The sequence below is a fragment of the Epinephelus fuscoguttatus genome, linkage group LG24, assembly GCF_011397635.1.
Source record: "Epinephelus fuscoguttatus linkage group LG24, E.fuscoguttatus.final_Chr_v1".
In the NCBI taxonomy this organism is placed as follows: domain Eukaryota; kingdom Metazoa; phylum Chordata; class Actinopteri; order Perciformes; family Serranidae; genus Epinephelus; species Epinephelus fuscoguttatus.
The window spans coordinates 14,024,316-14,044,343 of record NC_064775.1 but is presented as its reverse complement, the minus strand read 5'-3'; the positions used below and the strand labels follow the sequence as shown (position 1 = coordinate 14,044,343).

The window sequence follows — 20,028 nt, the reverse complement described above, 5'->3', positions numbered from 1 at the left end:
GATCAGTCTCCTCAATAAAAGCATTATATACAATTAACAGACTTGTTTGTCTGTTTGTCGTTTTTCTTAATCAACTGTAAAATCCTTAAAATCATCTTTATCTGTTTTATTTCAAAACTCAAACTGTATTTTAAGTATTTACAGACTGTCTATAGTGAAAACCACAGAACACGTGGGTGGGTATGTTTTCACGTTATAAGCTATTGTACATTGTTTATCATGTGAGTGTTCTAATGTTTTCTATTCTTGCATCCCACAACCGTCTCTGCAATGTCTCTGACTGAAAGATTTTTACCATTTTCATATGAATTGGTTGATTAAGTACTCTGATTAACACAAAAGAGGGAATGACATTGTCAGGCGTTTAAAAGGTTTTGATTAATACTTTAATTTGATGGGTCATGGAGCCTGTCTTTTAGAAAATGAGTATGTTGTACTGATGTGAGCAACTTAGATTCAGTATCTCCACACCAAGAAAGACACACTTGATTTACCTGGTGCTGATCCCTGATTGGTTATATGATGATGTTTGCTGATCACCTGACTATTTGCAGCAATACACCCAAAGTCTAGTGCTGAGTCCATTAAGAAGGAACAAGCCCTGGGAAACCTAGAGGAGCACATAAAGACAGACAGAGAGTTGAAATGTCAAAACACCGTAGAGATGTCAACAAATGTCGCAGGCAGTGTATTTGGTCCTAAATATTTTTACTATACTGTAATATGTTAATATGCATCATGTGTGTAGCCTTCTTACCCCAGCACTGGTATTTTTATGGTCTCTACATCATCTATATGAATCAGAAGGCAGGCTCTGACCTCCTCTTCTTTCTCTGGGGTAAACTCCAGCAAGCCACTTACAGACAGACCAGGAGCGACCACCTTGGCTGCGCTGGATGCTGTTAACTTGAACAACTGCACAAGAAACAAATGGAAAAGAAGAAGAGGGAGAAAAGGGCATCAATCAAATGTACAGAATGAATAAAGGGCAGGAGAAAATCGATACAACGTTGCATTGTAGTATTGTGCATGGCAATATTGAATGATGTAAAAATGCCAAGTATTGATTTTTTTATTTTATAAAGATTTTAAAATTGCAAATACAAATTTAACTTTTGGTAACCTACTAGAATTATAAAATGAATCGCTTTTTCAGTCGACTAGATACATTTTGCAGCAAAAAAATGATTGAAATGAATAAAAACTTTACCTTATTAGATAAAACAAGTGTTGACAAAGTTTTTCTTTGGGTACATAATTGGCAGTTGAAAATGGGTAATAAATAGACATATATGTTATGGCATTACTCAGCATTTCGTCAAACATTTAAAATCTCAATAATACACTATCCTGATTTACTAATTGTGATAATATATCGTGATAATATTGTATCATGGGGCTTCTGGTGAGTTCCACCTCTTGAAAGAACAACTTTGGTACTGTGGTACCTTTAACATTAAGAGACATGCATTTAAGAGACATACATAAGCATCTTACTATTTAAATGCTAACACAGAATACACAGAGTATAATGTGTTAGCATTTGAGAGTATGCAGGGCAAAGTAAGGCTCTCTTGAAACATTGATAACTCTATTAAAACGAGAAAAAGAAGAAAAAGGTACTATCCTGCTAAGATATATGTAAGTAAATATATATGTATATAAATATAAAAATATACATACATATATATAATTATGTATTTATGCGTACAAATTCCTATTACCTAACAATTTGATTTTAACAGTAACTTAGTAACACCTAACTTTCAGCTACTAACGTCGTTAGACCATTGATAAACAGGATAACATAACCGTGAATAAATAAAAACAATAACTGATAGATAGATAGATAGCTTGGTTTATATTACTGGGCTTGGCCAATAGTAATCATTAAATTTCGCTAGCTAGCTTTCGTAATTTCTCGCACGCGCTAGCTAACAAGCGTCAACGAGCAATGTAGCTAGCATAAGCGCCAAACTCTCTAGCTAACGTCAATTACGTCATTTTATTTTTAAAGATTTCATATTACTTGTCAGTTCATTAAAAAACACCCCTGAGTTTACTTTACCTTTGACGCAGGCTTTTCAATTATTATTTTCTTCGAAGCTTTCCCAGTATTTGTCGCCGTGACTGTAGTCTTGTAGACCTGCCCAACTTTGACATCGTTGAACTCGACGAGCGGTGGGTCAACTCGAACACACCTTCCAGCCATGATATGACTTTTTAGTTACTACGTTACTGACTTACAGACGCCCCAACATATTCTTCTTCTCTTTAACTTGCGTTTAAAGGAAATTAAAGCGCAGTTTTGTCGACTTGTACACTCGCATACCGATGGTCAACTTTACTGTTGCTACCCAAACGTTGTACTACGCAGCCGTTGACTGCTCAGGTGGTTTCTAGGCGACGACTGACTCTGACAGTTGCGCTCGTTTAATAAACTAGAGCAGTCCAGGTGGACGGTGCAGCTGCTGACACAAGGCAGTAAACCTTCATATGGAACCAAAACGTCTTGTTTATTATCGAGTAAATTAATGTTCTTGATACTGTAAGTGTCAGTTAAGACTCTCATTATTAAAAGGAGCTGGTGCTTTCCAAAAACAAGTGATTTCACAGTTTATCTCCGCTTCCTCTTCACCGTTTTCCGTTGGGTGTAACGGCTTAATTTGCTGTAAGGATAGTTGAATCAATCTAACTCTCATTGTCTGGCCTAAACTACAGTGAACGATTATGTTGCCACTACACTGCTCATAATACTTTTGTAACTGATAATATGATGCAATAAAGAGTTGTAATACACCTAATTATTATGGATTTCCTTTCACTTAATGACTCAACAGCTGCACGAACAAAACATAAACATATATCCCGAATTCAAGCTTAAAATATCATGAAACAAACATTTGTACAAATGTAAAGTGATCAACAGTGTTTGTGTTTTATTTCACATGAAAAAAAGACAGTCTTTAAGTATTGCATGATACAAAAATATAACTGCATATTGTTAGTCAAAGTAACATCACATCATGTAAAAAAACAAGATAGTCCTTGAAAAATACTAATTTCAAAGATTCAGTCTCTGAAAGACAAAACTGATTTTTATGCTTTCTAACAAAATAAGATTAATCCTTTTCATAATTTCACATTTCACATAACAGCACCAGGGCTCTCCCATATTTCATCATCATAAATATTAGAGGTAGATCTGATTTTATCTGTGCCTGTCAAATAGAGGCTTTGGCAGTCTTTGGCAGTTGTCTCCTCAGCATTTTGGATTAAATCCCCTGCGAACTGCTGAGCACTTGCTCTTGAGTCCTCAGGTGTGTCCTTTGATGGTTCTGAGCAAGAATACTGGTCATCTGCAACAGCTTTAGTTGTTTCTAAATCCTCCTGATTACTAACTTCTGCTGAACTCCTCTCGCCACCACCCAGAGAGGTGGACCGAGGCACACACTTGGATTCCTCCGATGACTTCTCCTGCCTCCCTTCATGCTCTCCGGTTGGGATAGCTGGTGTGACTTTATCCTTTATCCCCTTCTGATTCTGAGGTTTGCTCTCCAGGCCAAAGAAGTTGTTTCGACAATATAGCGCACACATTGCAAGAGGACATTCCTCTCATGGCGGATATCTGGAGCCAGTAACTAAACAAAGTGAAAAATAGAGATGCAAATATAAGTAGAGTGAAGTGTATTCTCTCTATTTAAAATCCTGTAAAATATGCTTGTTCAATCTTACCATCTCAAGCAGAGTTGCACGACGAGTCTGCGGTGTATCTTGGTGTCCTCCTCGACCACCCCTTCCTCCTCTTCCTCGTCCCCCTCTTCCTCTCCTGCTGTTAGGTGTGTGAAGGGCATTGTTCGGGCAGCCATCTTTATGAGCCACTGTAACCTGTGAAGAGGTTTGCGGGGCTCTAGAGGGTCCTCTGTCCTGAGAGTTCAGTGTAGTTGTGCTTAGGAGAGCCTGGTTTTCTTGCACAAGATCTTTGGCTCTCTTAATAGGGGTGGCTGAAACACAGGGAAAAATAATATTACATTAAAATATTTCTTCCAGTGACTTGCTATTTTTCAATGTGGTTTTTTGTCTAATGATTTATATACAACCCTTATGTGTTAACAGAATAAAACTAACCTACCTATAATACAGCCTGTCGAATTAAATACCCTAATTAAAGGTCCAGCTTGTAAGATTTAGGGGGATATATTGGCAGAAATGAAAACACACTGATGAAAATGTTTTCATGAGGTTGTTCCTCATTACATAAGCTGCAGTGCACAGTGCTGCCTTCCAAAAGCTAACTTTGTTTAACTCAGGGTGCAGTGTTTGCACTTAGGAACACGTGCGCGAACTTAAATGCACACTCAAAAGTGACAAAAGTGGATGTGAAGGCTCAAAACAAATGCAGCATGTGAAAGGCCTTTTAATCTGATTTCTACCATTTGTTGGATTTTTTTTTTAAATGACTGTGAAGTTAACGAGTTTTATGCCACTTTCTAAAATTTTCCAGACTCACGAAGAAATGCTTTTATTTATCAAAAAATTTAAACAAAGACACCCCTTCACTTAAAGCTAGCATGAGTCAACTTAACGTGTGAAATACCACTCAAAAAATTCAACAATGTGACTCAAAAATGCAGCCAGCAGTGCCAAGATGGCTGAGGGAATTCCTCTCTTGTTTAATGTTATCTGTATTCCTCGTGTCATATGCCACCGCTATATTAATGGTATAGGCAATATGCATGCTGTTCTGTAGCAGGTTGAGCATGTTGGTTAACTCACCCTCTGGTTCCTCGTCACTTTCACTCATAGAGCCATAGTTGGCGAGCAGGAGCCCAAAGCTGAGCTCATCTGTTTAGGAGCCACAACCAGGCCACCAGTCCTGGCCTCAGGACCTGCATCCTCTCGGTCCGAATCTGGAAGCACAAGACACACATTGCAACACATATCAGTTACATTTGTTTGTTACATATTTCCAAAAATGTGGACAATATCACATCAAATTTCTTCCATGTGTTAATGACGCCCACAATCACTCACCATGGTCACTGCTGGCCAGCACTCCCAGTGGATCCCCATCCCTGCCGGGCTGGGTGAGGGGTGGAGATCTTCCTGTAACACTGCTGTCCGATGGGTGAGGGCCCCGAGGGTGTCGTCCATGGAGCCCTCTGTTCCCCCAACCTCGACCCCATCCTCCTCGGCCTCTGCCTCTCATTCGCCTGTGAATGAAATATTAAAGTTTAGATTTTGTTTCAAATAAAAAAAGAGAACATAAAAAGATGCAGCGCAAAATACATCATTTACACATTAAACGTGTGCATTTACCCAAACTGAGCGGTCTCTAGAACAGCTCCTGTCTCCTCCACCTCCATCAACTTTTTCTTCTTGTCGATATTCTGAAGTGTTGGGTAGTTTCTGGAAAGACAACACATTTTGCTGACTGGAAATAGACATCACAGGCAAAATCCGTGACATCATTTTATGGTGTAATGTCATCAATAGTTTATGGCTGCCACTGTTTTTGAAATGTATTTGTGGATACTGACTTGCGCCTCTCCTCTCTCCATTTTGCAATCTCCTCTGCTGTGTCCAGCTTTATTCTTTTGGTGCCTGGTGCATGGTTCTGCAGTCAGGATAAAAAAAGACTGCTGTTAGCAAGGGAATACACTGAGAGCATATGTTTCAGATACACAGCGAGTTGTTTGACTTACATTTTTCCAGTGGATGCTGACTAATTTCTCATGAGCCATGAAGCTACAGTCGGGCACACAACACTACGAAAGAGATTTGATGGAGTAAGTCAGTGAAATTTTGAATAATGATTTCCATAAATAAAATAAAATAAAGCTAAATGTACTTGCAAAATTACCTTGACGTGTTGAGAGATATGTTCATCGTACTTCTCCTGGTTTTTGAAGCCCCGGTCACAGGTGTCACAAAAATGGGAATACTCTGGTTCTTTCTTATTTCTTTGCTGTGGATTACAAACAGATCAGTTCATGCTGTGGCTAGTTCAGAGTGCACTGGTCATGATTTGAATGGTAGTGTTCCAACAGATAGTTACCTTTTTCCCACGATTATTAGGGGCTCCGAAATTCGGTCTTCCACCTCGATGTCCACCTTGACCCCATTCACGACCAAAATTTTGACCTGAAGACAAGAATGAAGTTAGAGGCATGACATAGTAACACACGCACCATGAGGACTCAGCATGCGGATACAGGTGTGTAATGTCTCCTGTGGCTCTGAAGGAGCTTTGTCAAGTCTGAGAAATAACCCTGATGGTGTCAGAGTGATGTCATCTGGGTTATCTGAGCTTGACGTTGGAGACACCAAACTATTATAACTATTATTCCCTGGAGGGTTGGAGTTTGAAAGACATGGGCATTTATCAGGCAGGGTGATTTAACCAATGCTACAACTGGCATTATGGGAACAGGATCCAGTCAGTGATTTGGATCTTGTCCATTACTAAGGACTACAAGTCAGGATGTCTCAGCCCCTGTTGCTTTGATTTGGACCATCCTTTTTTTTTCAAATGTGTTTCTTGTGAGCCTCATAATCTTCTAGAAGTGTAACACAACTAGGAGTATCACTTAAATTCGTTCCCACTAAGTTTTTGTATTGTTGGTTTATAAAAAACGAGAAAACGTAATTTTTTTTCTGATTGTAAATTAAAATAATTATTTTAAGCTGCCAATAATACCTAATTATTGTTTTAAGGTGACTCATCACCTTAACAGACTACTGTATAGGCTATCCTCACCATATGGACGTTTAGCTCCATAATTTCCACGGCCTGATGGGAAACCAGACCCTGCCGCTGCCCCGTGTTGCCATCCCGGCTGATTGCTGTAGTCCCAGACGGGTTCGGTGGGTGTCTCGCTCCAGCTCCACATACTGGGCTGGAAGCTGCTCAAGCGGGACTGCTGCTGCTGCTGCTGTTGCTGTTGCTGCTGCTGGAAAGACTGGATGGTATTAGGAGGGGGACAGCCGAAGTCCGGCGGAGGATAGTGTCCCGGTTCAGCCATACTCCACGCCTGGAGTTTTTCTTCAAGTCTAAAGTGGTGTCTAGTTGAAGCAAAGTTGGGTTCCTCACCACGCAGCTCTCACATGTGCATGTTTTGCTCCTGTTCAATCGGTTCAATCACAAGTTCGTCACTTCCGCGAGAACAGGAAGGACATAAAACGACGAACACAACCAAAAAAACAACATTAACGATAACGTTACCTATTATCATAAATGTATGATATTTTTGTGGAAATTACACGTCTTGTGCTTAATAAAGCTGTGTCCCATTCGTGTTTTTAATAAAAAAAATTATCATTTTATGTTTATGACAAGTTCTCATGAGATTTAAACAACCCTCTTCTTGGATTGCCAGGTTGAGTTTTGTTTAGTACAAACAGTATTTTTACATTTTAACAATGCAACACTTAAATTTTAAAACAGACCAGTGTCAAATTATAAAAGGTAACTATTATAATCTAGTTAATAAACTACACAATATAATACAACAATATAAATGATTTAAACAAGAATAAATAAGCACTAAAATAAACAAAAAGTTGATAATCACATGATAACAGGCGCCACTACATCATAAGTCTTTTAAGATTATACATTTAAATTATTTTGATTATTCAAAAATTATACATTTGAATTATTCAGTTATCTGTGATGTTTTTAATCTTTTTTTTTAAATCGACGTGGGGGATGTTTTCAATGCTTTTTTTTTTTTTTTTTTAAATCATTACAGGAGGGGAGTTTTAAAAAGAGTAAGAGTAAATAAACGAATATTCGGTTACTTATGGGGGGGAAAACGTGCAGAATATATTTTTTAATGGTATAGAAATGAGACGCCGGACACGTTTTGGTGACACTCTCATTAGTCAACTCCATTTTGCTGTTATTTTTATGTTAACAATAAAATGAAACATCTGCAATGTTAAACTATGTTGACAACGCACACTACATTAATGTGATATTTTATATTCTTAGAAAACACATGCATTGTAGTTTAAAAATCAGATGAAATATAGGTAAAGGTTTAAAATACTTTTGATATCGGGGATCTCAAGTGAACGGACTTGGCAACCCAGCAGTTTCCGGCAGGGTACTATGTAGCCGCATGTGTTTCAGACAGAGTGGAGCAGCAGCGTGGTGGCTTTGAGAAAATCTGACGGCTCTCTACATAGAGAGTTTGAAACTTTGTAAAGTAACCGAGCCGCCGCCAAAATGCTGGTGTTATTTGAGACCGCCGCTGGATATGCGATATTTAAAGTATGTTTTCACTTTGTGTTTCCTGTCGCTTTAAGCAGATATAGTTATTACGCCTTAGCTAGCTGTGTTAGCTTAGGTTAGCCTCGCTGCTAGTTATCCAGAAAGCATGCTACTTTAGCTTTATGTAACGTGACTGGCAGTGAGCAAATTAAAATAATAATAATTTTATTTGTACACAGACATGTGTACGGGTTAAATTAATGTTTTGCGTGAGTGTTTTTGTTAATGCTCAAGCTAACGCGAGGTAGCGGTGTAAAGGCCCCGTGACCACGTGTGCATGTTGAGGCTCTAATAAGTGACTTTCTACTCTTCACATCACCATGTTCACATGCACACAAATCTTAAAGATGTTTACCTAGTAGTATTTGTCATTTCTGCCCAGATCTTTTGTTAATGCATGACACCTATCTAATTCGCTTCTGCTATATTCCAGGTCCTTGATGAATCCAAGCTGCAGCAGGTCGACAGCCTGTACAAGGAGTTTGAAACTCCTGAAAAGGCGAACAAAGTGTAAGTGTTGAGCGGTGCTTTCAGCCATGACATGATGGAATCAGCAAGTTGTCACCATGTGATACTGTGTGGCTCATGAAATTATGATAAAGCATGTATTAAATGTTTTGTTTTTTCCCCTTCCAGTGTGAAGCTGAAGCACTTTGAGAAGTTTCAGGACACAACGGAGGCATTGGCAGGTAATGAGATTTATCTTTGTCCACTTATGTACACAGTGAGAATGTGGTCTGTGATGTATGTCTGTGTCTGATTAAAACATGAGGCTTTCCACAGTACTCGTCACTACCACTGAGACCACAGTGTTTAAAGCTATGAGGTAGTTTAGATGGTGAACAAAGTTATTTGGCTTAGGCTTATTCAGTTGACTGTTTTCAGGTTTTACGATCAGTTTTGTAAGGCGTGTTTTAATGCAGTGTTTCCATCCTTTGCCTCTCAGCTGCCACTGCCCTTACTGAGGGAAAAGTTGGCAAGAGTTTGAAAAAAGTCTTGAAGAAAGTTGTTGCCAAGGAAGCTCATGAGCAGCTGGCCATCAGTGATGCAAAACTCGGTGGCGTCATCAAAGTAAGGGGTTCAACATTTGCGTACATATTAGTAGCTAAGCACTATATGCAAGAGTGATGGCTTTAACGGGCTCTGGTTTGCAGGAAAAGATGGACCTGAGCTGTGTACACAGCCCTGCAGTGGCTGAACTGATGAGATGCATCAGGGGCCAGATGGAGAGCCTCATCACTGGACTTCCTCCCAGGGAGATCAGTGCCATGTCTCTGGGGTTGGCTCACAGGTAAGGTGGCACACAGCTACAGCATTGCATGAATGCGACTGCTGCCTATGATTACACTTGCTGTCTGAAACACTTGTGTAGATTTTCTTCAGCATTCGTCACTACCACTGAGGCAGCAGTCTCTACCTATCAAGCAAAGAAAAATGATAACTTGGTTGACGTGTGAAATGAGTCACTAATAAGTCTTCTCTCTGTGTTCTCCAGTTTGTCCCGCTACAAGCTGAAGTTCAGTCCAGACAAAGTGGACACGATGATTGTGCAAGCCATCTGTAAGTTGTGTTGTTTATGAAGTAAGAAAAACATTAGTGATGCTGCAGCAAATTTCTTTTCATTATCAAGTCATCAGATAAAATTACTATCACAATTGCCAACAAACGTCAAAAAATATATTAATTTTAGTCTATTTTTTTCCTTCCATTTTTTTTCTCAAAAGGACCATAAAATGATAATGGAATGACTAAATTTTTCATTTTTAATGATGATTAATGTCTGTTGTGTATTTGAATTTGCAGTCTGACATTTAGTATTTTTGTCTTTGTCCCCACAGCTCTTTTGGATGACCTGGATAAGGAGCTTAACAACTACATTATGCGCTGCAGAGAGTGGTACGGCTGGCACTTTCCTGAGCTGGGCAAAGTCATCACTGACAACTTGGCCTACTGCAAAGCTGTCCGCCATATTGGTAAAAAAAAAAATAAAAAAATAAATCTGTATTTGCACTTTACTATTTTAAGGGGAACACACAAACACATTTCACCAGAAATCCCCTGCTTGGTAAAGCCCATGTCTTTTGAAGTTTTGATAGGCTTGGATGGTATCTATTCTTTCATATTTTCTAAGCTCCCTGAAATTTCACCAGGCTATACAATTTATGATGGTATCTCTGTGTGTCTCCAGGTGATCGCACAAATGTAGCTGGCTCTGATCTGTCAGAAATCCTTCCAGAGGAAATCGAAGCTGAAGTTAAACTGGCTGCTGAGATCTCCATGGGAACAGAGGTTTCAGAGCAGGACATTGGCAACATCAAGCACCTGTGCGATCAGGTATGTCTGTCTTTGTTTTTTCTTTACACGTGAGCACAAGTGACAGTAGTGATGATGACGACAGTTGTCTTTACCCTGAACAAATCATGTGGGTTTTCAGTCACTACCTCATCTGAACAGTCGCAATTCATGGCTCCAGGTCTTCACTTCATAACTGCTTTGGCCTTTTTTCTGCTCGCAGTTGTAATGCAAACTGTATCTCTTTATTTTCAACAGGTTATTGAGATTTCAGAATACCGCGCTCAGCTGTACGACTACCTGAAGAACAGAATGATGGCTATCGCTCCCAACCTGACAGTAATGGTGGGTGAGCTGGTCGGGCTCATCTCACATGCAGGTGAGTCACAGAAAGGGACTGTGAAATACAGCCAAGCAGTGATGATGACGACATTATGTCACTTTCCTGAAAATGTCTGATGGTTTTAAGTCACTACCTCATCTGAGCTTGTGTAAAGAGACCCAGTGGGCAGGTGATGGAGGGAGCAGCATATTTACTTGTCTTTCTCCATGCTGTTTTTAAGGGTCCCTTCTGAATCTGGCAAAGCATCCGGCGTCTACAGTGCAGATCCTTGGAGCCGAGAAAGCTCTTTTCAGAGCCCTGAAGACTCGCAAAGATACTCCCAAGTACGGTCTCATCTACCATGCCTCCCTAGTGGGCCAGACCACTGCCAAGAATAAGGGCAAGGTAAGTTCAGAAGGACCGGTAATTGGACTGGGTAGTGATCATCACTGTCTGGTGGTAGGAAAATAAACACGGGCTCTGTTTTTCCATCATATTTGTCCAGATCTCCAGAATGCTGGCAGCTAAAGCAGCCCTGGCTATTCGCTACGATGCCCTGGGAGAGGACACAAATGCAGAAATGGGAGCAGAGAACCGTGCCAAACTGGAGGCCAGGCTGCGCCAGCTGGAGGAGAAAGGAGTAAGTAAAACTACTCTGGTATCACAACTACCACTATACATAACACCACCTAGACTTTGCTCAAAGTTATTTCCAGTTTCTTTTTAGAATGCTTCTGAGTCTTACCTTGCACTAAGAATTCATTCACTCGTGTTTATTGTTACATATTGGCCCCAGATCATTTTCTCGTTTCATTCTTGCTGTGCTGATTAAGTAGGTAAATGTTTATCTATCTGGTATTTGTTCTGGGCTTTCTCTCTGCTTCTTATCTGATTTTTGTCTCCATTTTCTTTTCTCCCCAGATCCGAAGAATCAGTGGAACAGGCAAAGCAATGGCAAAGGCAGACAAATACCAGCACAAGAGGTGAACACTCTCGAACTGTCCCTTTTCAATAATTCTGTATTTCCACATGTAAATGTCAAAGATGTTAAGCACCTACTTGTTTCTCCACAGTGAAGTGAGAATGTACGATCCATCTGGAGATTCTACAATTCCCTCCACCTCAAAGAAGAGGAAGTTTGAGGAGGTCGAGGAGGAGGAGGAGGCTGAAGAGCCTGTAACACCGGCAGTCAAATCCAAAAAGCCCAAAAAGGAACCAGTAACAGAAGGTGGGAAGAATGGGAATGGACCTAATCTTGTGGCTTTGCGTCCACAATGGAGCTAATGATGCTCAAAGTGGTTTTTTTTTCTGCATGTTTTGTAGAAGAAGCAGAGACATCCAGTAGCAGAGGAGACTCCCAAGAAAAAGAAGAAGAAAAAGAAGGACAAGAAAGAGGAGGCTGAACCTGAGGTGTCAAAGGAGGAAGAGGTCGCAGTAACAGAGGTAACAATCTGTTAGGAAACTTAAAGATCATTCATATGACATTTGACAGATTTTCCAGTTGTGTTGACTTGTGTTATCTCTCCAGTCAACAGAAAAGAAGAAAAAGAAGAAGAAAAAGAAGGTCAAGGAGGAGGAGGAAGAAGACGAGTGAAATAGCAGAGAGTGTATATATTTTCTGTTATAGTTTTATGTTATTTTAGTTTTGTGTCATATGTTTATGTCAAGGGTAAAACTGTATTGAATGCCTGTGCCTGTGCTTCAAAAAGAGTTCATGTGAAAGAAAATCATCATTCGATCTCCTTTTATAACTGCAAACAGTGTGGTTTGAAAGCACGGATTATTTCCAGGTATAGAACGAGTGAAAATGTAAATCTATATTTTTTAAACAATGTTAAGTTTGTAATCTACTACTCTGATTTCAAAGTTTTATGTTGATTTTTATTTGTGAACACATCTGTATCAGACAAGCATCAAAGGCAGAGCAGAGTGATGAGTTGCTGAGGAAAGATTCCTCTGATCTCTTTGACAAATCTTTTTATTGTCTCAGACTGTGAAATAAACAGTTTTTGCTGTAATGGTGTCTTTTGATTGTGTACGCTGCAGTGGTGTAAATATAAAAATGTAATTTGATTATTCAGTGCAGGACTCAAACTGTAGGGTGTGACAATTTTACTTTGGAAGGAATGAACAGTGCAGCTTGTAAGCAGGAAAATGCATTCTTGCTTAATTCAAACACTTACAGTGAGCCACCTCAGCCTCTGAAAGATAAGTGTTTCTGAAGATTTATAACCATGAGACAAATCTTACCTGCACACATAATATCCTTATGAGAAGGTTACATGCCTGCAGTTTGTTACATATAAGATCACAAATGGGCTGAATGTGACTTTGTACAATAAAGTACTGTACCAAAGGACAAATTTAAGACAGTAATTAAAATTTAAAGCTGCCTTTGTACCTACTTGACCACATTAATCTGAGAGCATTAGTTTCTGTCAAGATGAGGATTTTTTTCATACAAAACATACAACAGCAAAACACTGCACACAACATTGCATCAGCCATATGGATTTTGGGTATGCCCCCCTCAAATGTCGTGCCCCCCCATTAAAAACATCTATAGCAGGGGATTTTGTTGTGACAAAGTTAAAGACACTGACACTATAAACTGATGAAAATATACCAGAACACAGAAAATTCAGTGTTTGATGCTCAAACTTATCTGGTTTAGGACAATCAAACACCCCAATATATGTGTTCCGCCAACAGTGATGTAGTGCTGGGTAAATAAAATGCAGGTATATGGGGCAAACCTACCTCTTTCTGTCAGATTACAATATACCCACCTATTGGCAAAAAACTAAAAAGGAATATGGACAGCAGACCCACCACCCCCTCGGTACCCTGCACCTCCTCCTCCCTAGAAATACACCCCCCTCATCAACCACCATTACAACACTGCCTGTCAATGTTAAAATGAAACTTGGGCCCTTGAAATGACTGACTGAAGAGGTGCTGACAGATAGGAATGTGTCACTGTAGGTAGATATGTATATGTAAGTACACAGGAGGAGGTTAAGCAAGGATATGCCGATGTGGATGTAAGGGATTGTATCAAGGAATCAGTACTTTTTTTTTTTATTTATTTTTGATTTTTTGTTGATTTTTTGTTTGTTTTTGTTTTGTTTGAGACAAAAAAGACAATTAAAAAAACCTAGGACCAATAATAATTATAATCCAATAATAAACCCAAGAATATATTTTATAGCATAATACTCACTGGGTCAGTTCTTTCCATCTCTGCATAGTGAGTACTTTTGATACTTTAAATACATTTTGCTTACAATACTTACATACTTATACTCAAGTTGTATTTTCTGTGTACAATATATGTATATTTATAATGGTGTATTTTTTTTAGCCAAGGATCTGAATAGTTTTCTCACCACTGGAGATAGCTGTTCCTGAATATACAGACTTATGGCAAAAAACCACCGCAGGAATGGTAAGGGCAGCCCATGGATACAAGTCATTACTAGAGGAACACAGATCCGCATCATCGATCGACTGCATCTGTGCTCTGCTACAGCGCCTAGCATTGGTACCACATGGCATGACTACATGGGAGTTCGATGTGTTATGAAGGAGCACACTAACTACTTCGCCATATCTTAGATTCACATCGCTAGTGGTCTGTAAGAGACACATATAACTAAAAAATGTCGCAGTTACAAGCGAGGTTCTTCACAGAGAACCAAAGGTACGTTTTCAATTCCCTTTATCTAAACAGATGTAAACTAACAGGGATGGCTAGCAGGCTGGCTAACGAGCTGTAACTTACAGTAAACAGTGCGACACTACTGTGAGACACTACTCTGCCTTTTACCCATGCATGTGTACTGTAACTCATGGCTACATCTCCTATTGCTATTTGCTTCTAAACGGTTCGTAGCTGTTTTAGCTTGTTGAGTTAGCTGGCTAATGCTAACAGTCCAAAGCTATGGCTTACTGCTGTCCTCATATAGATAGTAACTTTTATGTCAAACAAGTCAATTTAATATTAAATGCATTTGGATGGGTGTAGGGTACAAACTGAGAACATATCTGTCTTTACAGGTATGTTGTGGATGATGTCCCATTCTCCATCCCTGCTGCCTCTGAAGTGCAGGACCTCAGCAATGTCATCAACAAGCTGCTGGAGGCTAAAAATGGTACAGATGTGACTATTTCTGGCTCACTGAGTTTCCAGTCCAAGCAGGGCTATTACTATTACACTTTTAATACACATTTAACACCAATAATTGCAATATTTTGAACGCATGTGTCATTTTTTGTTTCCACAGCATCTCACAGCGAAGTGGAGTTCGACTTCCTGGTCAGGGGTCAGTTCCTGCGAACGCCGCTGGCCACTCACATGGACACAGAAGGCATATCAACGGTATGATCAGCCTGCCTGCTTAAACCTGCGTGAATATGCTTTGTGTTTGCAACGTTACTGGCACCAAATACTTCCAATGATTGACATTTGCAGACATCCAGTGTTTGATTTAAGTCTAAATCAGAAGAGGTACGAATGGGGACTTCATTGTTGGGAACTTGATGTTTATGCATCCGTGCATCTGTCTGTGTTTCAGGAAGAAGTGGTGGAGATAGAGTACGTAGAGCGGGTCACAGCTCCAGAGCCCGAGGAGTGCATGATGCACGATGACTGGATTAGCTCTGTGGATGCAGACACTGAATGGTAAGACGACCACATCTCAAACAAGAGCCAGCAATATGACATTATGTTTGTTTTGCTTACTTTTATTTGTTTTTAACTTACTTATTTGCAGGATCCTTACAGGATCATATGACAAGACAGCCAGGATCTGGTCTGTGGAGGGCAAGCGGTGATGACAGTGGCCGGACACACAGATGTGGTGAAGGATGTAGCCTGGGTCAAAGAGGTGAGTAGGACAGAATGGCAGATGTTCACTCTGCTAGTAATACGGCAGCCTTTCTTAAAACATCTGCTCCGGTGCAGATGGTCTGACCTCTCTGCTTCTGACGGCCTCTCTGGACCAAACCCTTCTGCTGTGGGAGTGGAACTCGGAGAGGAACAAAGTGAAAGCCAGACACTGCTGTCGGGGACACACAGGGAGCGTTGATACTGTTGCAACAGACCCAACTGGCTCAAAGGTAAAGAGGGGTGGATAGTGGCAAATGGGGGAAAATCAAGGAAGGAGAATGACTTTAACAGTTGTAATTTGTCACTCAAAGCATTTGTGTTGCTCCTATACAGTTCTGCAGTGGCTCCTGGGACAAAATGTTGAAGATTTGGTCAGCAGGTAGGTTGCCAGAATGACTTATTGCATGTAAAGCATGACTGAATAAAAAGCAACTCCCCAACAAGCTCCAACCTTGTTCTTACAGTACCCACGGACGAGGCAGATGAGGTTGAAGAACCTGCGGACAGACCGAGGAAGAAACAGAAGACTCAACAGCTCGGCCTCACTAGGGTGAATGATCCAAGACAGTCATATCAGTATGGCTAAGCTGCTAATATAAAACGAATGTATTAGGCAAACATGTTGCCGGGAAATTAAAAAAATGAGGTTCTAATGTTGTCATACTGACACAGACCCCCCTGATGACGTTATCTGGACACAATGAGGCGGTGTCATCTGTCCTGTGGTGCGACAGTGAGGAAGTTTGTAGTGCATCGTGGGACCACACCATCCGCGTGTGGGACGTCGAGACAGGAGGAATGAAGACTACACTGGTGAGAAACACATTGTAAAACAGAAACTGGGGCAACAAAGCTGTTTCAAACAAACTATCTATTTTTTTTTATCATTTACAGTCAATAAAGGCCTAAAAGACAGTAGCATTGAACATCATTTGAACATAGGGCAGTAAAATACAGCGCTCTTTATATATATATACATACATACATTATTAAAATCGTTAGAAATCTGGAAACATTTTGACACTATTTATTTGTCATTTCCTAAATTAACTGACCAATGTTTTCATCCTTTCCCACAGACGGGCAGTAAAGTGTTTAACTGTATTTCCTACTCACCTCTGTGTCGGCGGCTGGCCTCAGGAAGCACTGACAGACACATCAGACTATGGGACCCTCGAACCAAAGGTACCACTTCCTTCAAAATACCACAGACGACAGACACTGTCATAGCTGTTTTTGCAGCATGGTTTTATTTCCACTCTCTGCGAGCACCTTTCCTCTTCACTGTTATAAACGCCTCCTCTCCTCTCCAGACGGGTCGCTGGTGCTGCTGTCTCTGACCTCCCACACTGGCTGGGTCACCGCTGTGAAGTGGGCGCCGTCACATGAGCACCAGCTGGTCTCCGGTTCCCTTGACAACCTGGTCAAACTGTGGGATACGAGAAGGTCTGTGAAGCACATAGTTTTACTGTGTATACTTTGAAAAATGTGTGTTGCAATCAGACGTCGGTAACATAATCCCATCAGGACTTAGAGGATATTCTATAGTATTTTGTTTTTGTCAACAAATCAATGTTATTGTAGTCCATCGTCCAATACGTTATGACTTCCCTGACTGACTTTAAATCAGCCATTAACCCCAATTATTTCTTTAAGGTCATGGGAAGTTGGTGTTTGCACTCACGTTTGTCCAACTTCACTTTGCACCAAATAAATTCCAGTTCTTCCTCTTTTTTTTGCTACATTGAGACCATTTATATTTTGGTTTCATTTTCAAAAGCTGTCAGAGCATAAGCTGGATCATAACCTATGCTGTTCCAGTGTGAAAGGTCACTCATGCAGACGTAGAGCAGGACATCCTGTTACTTCCAGGCATCTGAAAGAAAACAGCTTTCTGTCTGGACCAAGCTTCCTGTCTTAGGAAGCTCCCTGTTTCTTTAGCCTACACCCACTGCATCTCGTCGCTCAATTGAAATCTGCCATTTGTTGTATTTTGGTATATTTTTGTCCTTTTTGTGGTTTTCTTGTTTCTTCATTCTTTGTGTGTTAAACCTCTGTGTTAAAGGCATGCAGTGAATAAAGCTAATAGGTAAATGATGCTCTTATGTCTCGCAGCTGTAAGGCCCCTCTGTATGACCTGGCGGCCCACGAAGACAAAGTGTTTTGTGTGGACTGGACAGAAAGTGGGTAAGACTGCTGGAAAAAGCAACAGTATACTGAAGACAAATATGCAGCAGCTTTAAATATTTCAGTTCAACAACATCTAACTTGCTGTTCTTTTGTCTGTGTCTTTTCAGCTGATGTTAAGTGGAGGTGCAGATAATAAGCTGTACACCTACAGATACTCAGCCTGTCAGACAGATGCGGGGGCGTAGGCTCAACATCCAGCATGGACTCCACCACATCAGTCACCACAGACATAAAGGACGGGAGGATGGACAATATCAGTGTTGTGACAGACGGACGAAAGCAGCAGTGAATTTGAATTTGAATTTTGTACAGTACAGAACTTTGCTTGCTTTGTTCTTTGCTGTCCTGGTTATTTTTACCCCTCAATTTTTTACACCTATTTTCTTACAGATTGTCTTTGTTTTCCTGTAACCTAAGAAAACTATAAATTAATTTTGTCTCCTAAAAAGTGTCCTATCTAGTGTTTCATCAGTTTTTCTGCTTGGCAGTTTATTTGTGATATTTCAATGGTGGTTTTGCAAATGTATGTTTTTGGCACATTGAGCACCACAAACCAAGTGCCATCTATTTCCATTGTATTGGAGAGAAGGCAGACATCTCTCATACCATACCAAAACAATTTGACTGATAAACAGCACTACAAGTAAGAGAAAAAAATGAGTATTGTTGATTTTGGGGTGAACAAACCCTTTAACTACTTTATAAACAGTAAGCTGGTTTGGTTCCCAACCCGGGTGGTCCACTCTCCAAAAGGTTGACAGACAAATCTGAGGGGTCATGAGATGTTTAATAGGAGAGGAAAGAAGAAAAATTCTGTACCTCCATGGTGGCTTAATAGACTACTGATGATAGAAGTAAGAGATCATTAAATATATTGTTTTTTACATTTAGGGCTCGCAAAAGACAATCTTTATGTGTGGTAGATAACTGGACTTTTTCCTCCTCAGACTGGTTTGACCAGAGAGGGCGTAAAACGAAGAGGTGTCACTATGGAGTATTAATTGTACTACAAAGTCAAAGTGGGGTGGCTGAAAGTCTGCTTTTATGTCAAAAAGCGACAAATATGGGTCATGCTGCTCCTTTATTTCTTCGGATGTAGACAATTGCAACACATTGAATTTGTGACAGTAGAAATTTCAGCTGGTTATACTGAGTTTTAGGCCACGTGTAGTCCGCTTTTGTAGCCTATTGTTAGCTATGAGTGACACACCCTTACAATAGACGATCTTCGGTATGGCCTGAACAGCAGCGACCCCTTGTGTCCAAACGGCGCCAAAGCTAGTTTGCATATCCTGTTTCTCTGACTCAGATTATGACTGCTATCGGCAGAGGAGGCTAGCCGAGCAGCGCTGCATAGATGCTCGCACTGCTGGATAAAACTAACAGCAAGGTAAAGGTTTATTCACCTCATTAAATTATCTAACCATAACAGAAAAACCGGACATGTTTGAATTGCTTGGTCGCTTAGCTAAATGTGTCCAGACATTACTGTGTTTGCCACGACATTGCTACGAGCTAAACTGCTGCTAGCACACAAGCTCCTTCACTGACGATTTCTGGCAGGTTTTCTCGACCAACGTTACGTTTATTTCTACTTTTATACCTTAATGTGAATGTATGTACTGTATCGGTAAGTGCCAAAATGACTTTGCCGTTTCTTCCCGTGTCATTAAGGCAGCATTTGCTGTAACTGAACACCTGCTCCTCAGACAGCTGGCTCTCAGTATCTCCTGACTCCGTACAGTCGCAGGTGTCTGATCTCTGCTCCAAGAACAATATTAGATTAGCTTTTTAGCCTTTAGCACCGATGAGTTTTGTCCAGCCACAGATAAACCTGTATGATAACTCGATTATACCTGACTGGGGAACAGCTGTCAGCTCTGTTTTCATGTTTGCCTTGTATGTATCACAGCAAAATGCAACAGGAAAAGCAGCAGCAGGTCATTTTGCAGTTATTTAATTCATTGTTAGAAAGTGACAGTCCCTCCTACTTAACATGAAACGGTCAGTCTTACACAAAATCTCTTCTAGATCAGAAAGTCTGCAGTGTTCATT

At 40.3% G+C, this 20,028-nt stretch overlaps 4 protein-coding genes, 4 non-coding genes and 1 pseudogene across 8 annotated transcripts in view; 7 read left to right on the top strand and 2 right to left on the bottom strand.

Moving 5' to 3' along the window:
* Window positions 1–2,417, bottom strand: part of LOC125884717 (cilia- and flagella-associated protein 47-like) — a 124,358-nt gene extending 121,941 nt beyond the window's left edge. The window contains exons 1-3 of the mRNA XM_049569833.1: window positions 2,069–2,417; window positions 758–915; window positions 495–610 (exon numbers count right to left, since the gene is read on the bottom strand). Coding sequence (XP_049425790.1) covers window positions 495–610; window positions 758–915; window positions 2,069–2,212 — 418 coding nt within the window. The 5' untranslated portion in view covers window positions 2,213–2,417. The remainder of the gene's footprint in view (window positions 1–494; window positions 611–757; window positions 916–2,068) is intronic.
* LOC125884709 (islet cell autoantigen 1-like) overlaps window positions 1–20,028 on the top strand; it is a 74,688-nt pseudogene that overhangs the window by 41,466 nt on the left and 13,194 nt on the right.
* LOC125884715 (nuclear fragile X mental retardation-interacting protein 1-like) lies at window positions 3,148–7,053 on the bottom strand. The gene is given in 12 exon segments (XM_049569831.1): window positions 3,148–3,581; window positions 3,584–3,641; window positions 3,736–4,004; window positions 4,777–4,827; window positions 4,830–4,910; window positions 5,035–5,213; window positions 5,320–5,409; window positions 5,541–5,617; window positions 5,706–5,768; window positions 5,864–5,968; window positions 6,059–6,144; window positions 6,761–7,053. Coding segments are annotated over 12 exon segments (1,758 nt in total). The 5' UTR covers window positions 7,026–7,053.
* On the top strand, window positions 8,169–12,910 carry LOC125884712 (nucleolar protein 58-like). Its single transcript, XM_049569828.1, is given in 16 exon segments — window positions 8,169–8,278; window positions 8,712–8,788; window positions 8,915–8,967; window positions 9,225–9,349; window positions 9,433–9,569; window positions 9,774–9,838; window positions 10,117–10,251; window positions 10,467–10,612; window positions 10,829–10,949; window positions 11,134–11,297; window positions 11,398–11,532; window positions 11,814–11,875; window positions 11,966–12,120; window positions 12,216–12,234; window positions 12,236–12,335; window positions 12,421–12,910. Coding segments are annotated over 16 exon segments (1,605 nt in total). The 5' UTR covers window positions 8,169–8,233; the 3' UTR covers window positions 12,487–12,910.
* Window positions 9,005–9,092, top strand: LOC125885288 (small nucleolar RNA SNORD70). Its single transcript, XR_007448857.1, has one exon. It is a non-coding gene; the product is annotated as a small nucleolar RNA SNORD70 (small nucleolar RNA).
* LOC125885272 (small nucleolar RNA SNORD70) lies at window positions 9,604–9,692 on the top strand. The gene has a single exon (XR_007448843.1). It is a non-coding gene; the product is annotated as a small nucleolar RNA SNORD70 (small nucleolar RNA).
* Window positions 10,653–10,735, top strand: LOC125885276 (small nucleolar RNA SNORD11B). Its single transcript, XR_007448846.1, has one exon. It is a non-coding gene; the product is annotated as a small nucleolar RNA SNORD11B (small nucleolar RNA).
* LOC125885278 (small nucleolar RNA SNORD11B) lies at window positions 10,980–11,062 on the top strand. The gene has a single exon (XR_007448848.1). It is a non-coding gene; the product is annotated as a small nucleolar RNA SNORD11B (small nucleolar RNA).
* On the top strand, window positions 14,420–18,411 carry LOC125884720 (ribosome biogenesis protein wdr12-like). Its single transcript, XM_049569834.1, is given in 14 exon segments — window positions 14,420–14,595; window positions 14,952–15,046; window positions 15,179–15,273; window positions 15,470–15,576; window positions 15,668–15,720; window positions 15,723–15,785; window positions 15,859–16,013; window positions 16,117–16,162; window positions 16,248–16,333; window positions 16,456–16,596; window positions 16,863–16,968; window positions 17,097–17,229; window positions 17,899–17,971; window positions 18,081–18,411. Coding segments are annotated over 14 exon segments (1,272 nt in total). The 5' UTR covers window positions 14,420–14,554; the 3' UTR covers window positions 18,159–18,411.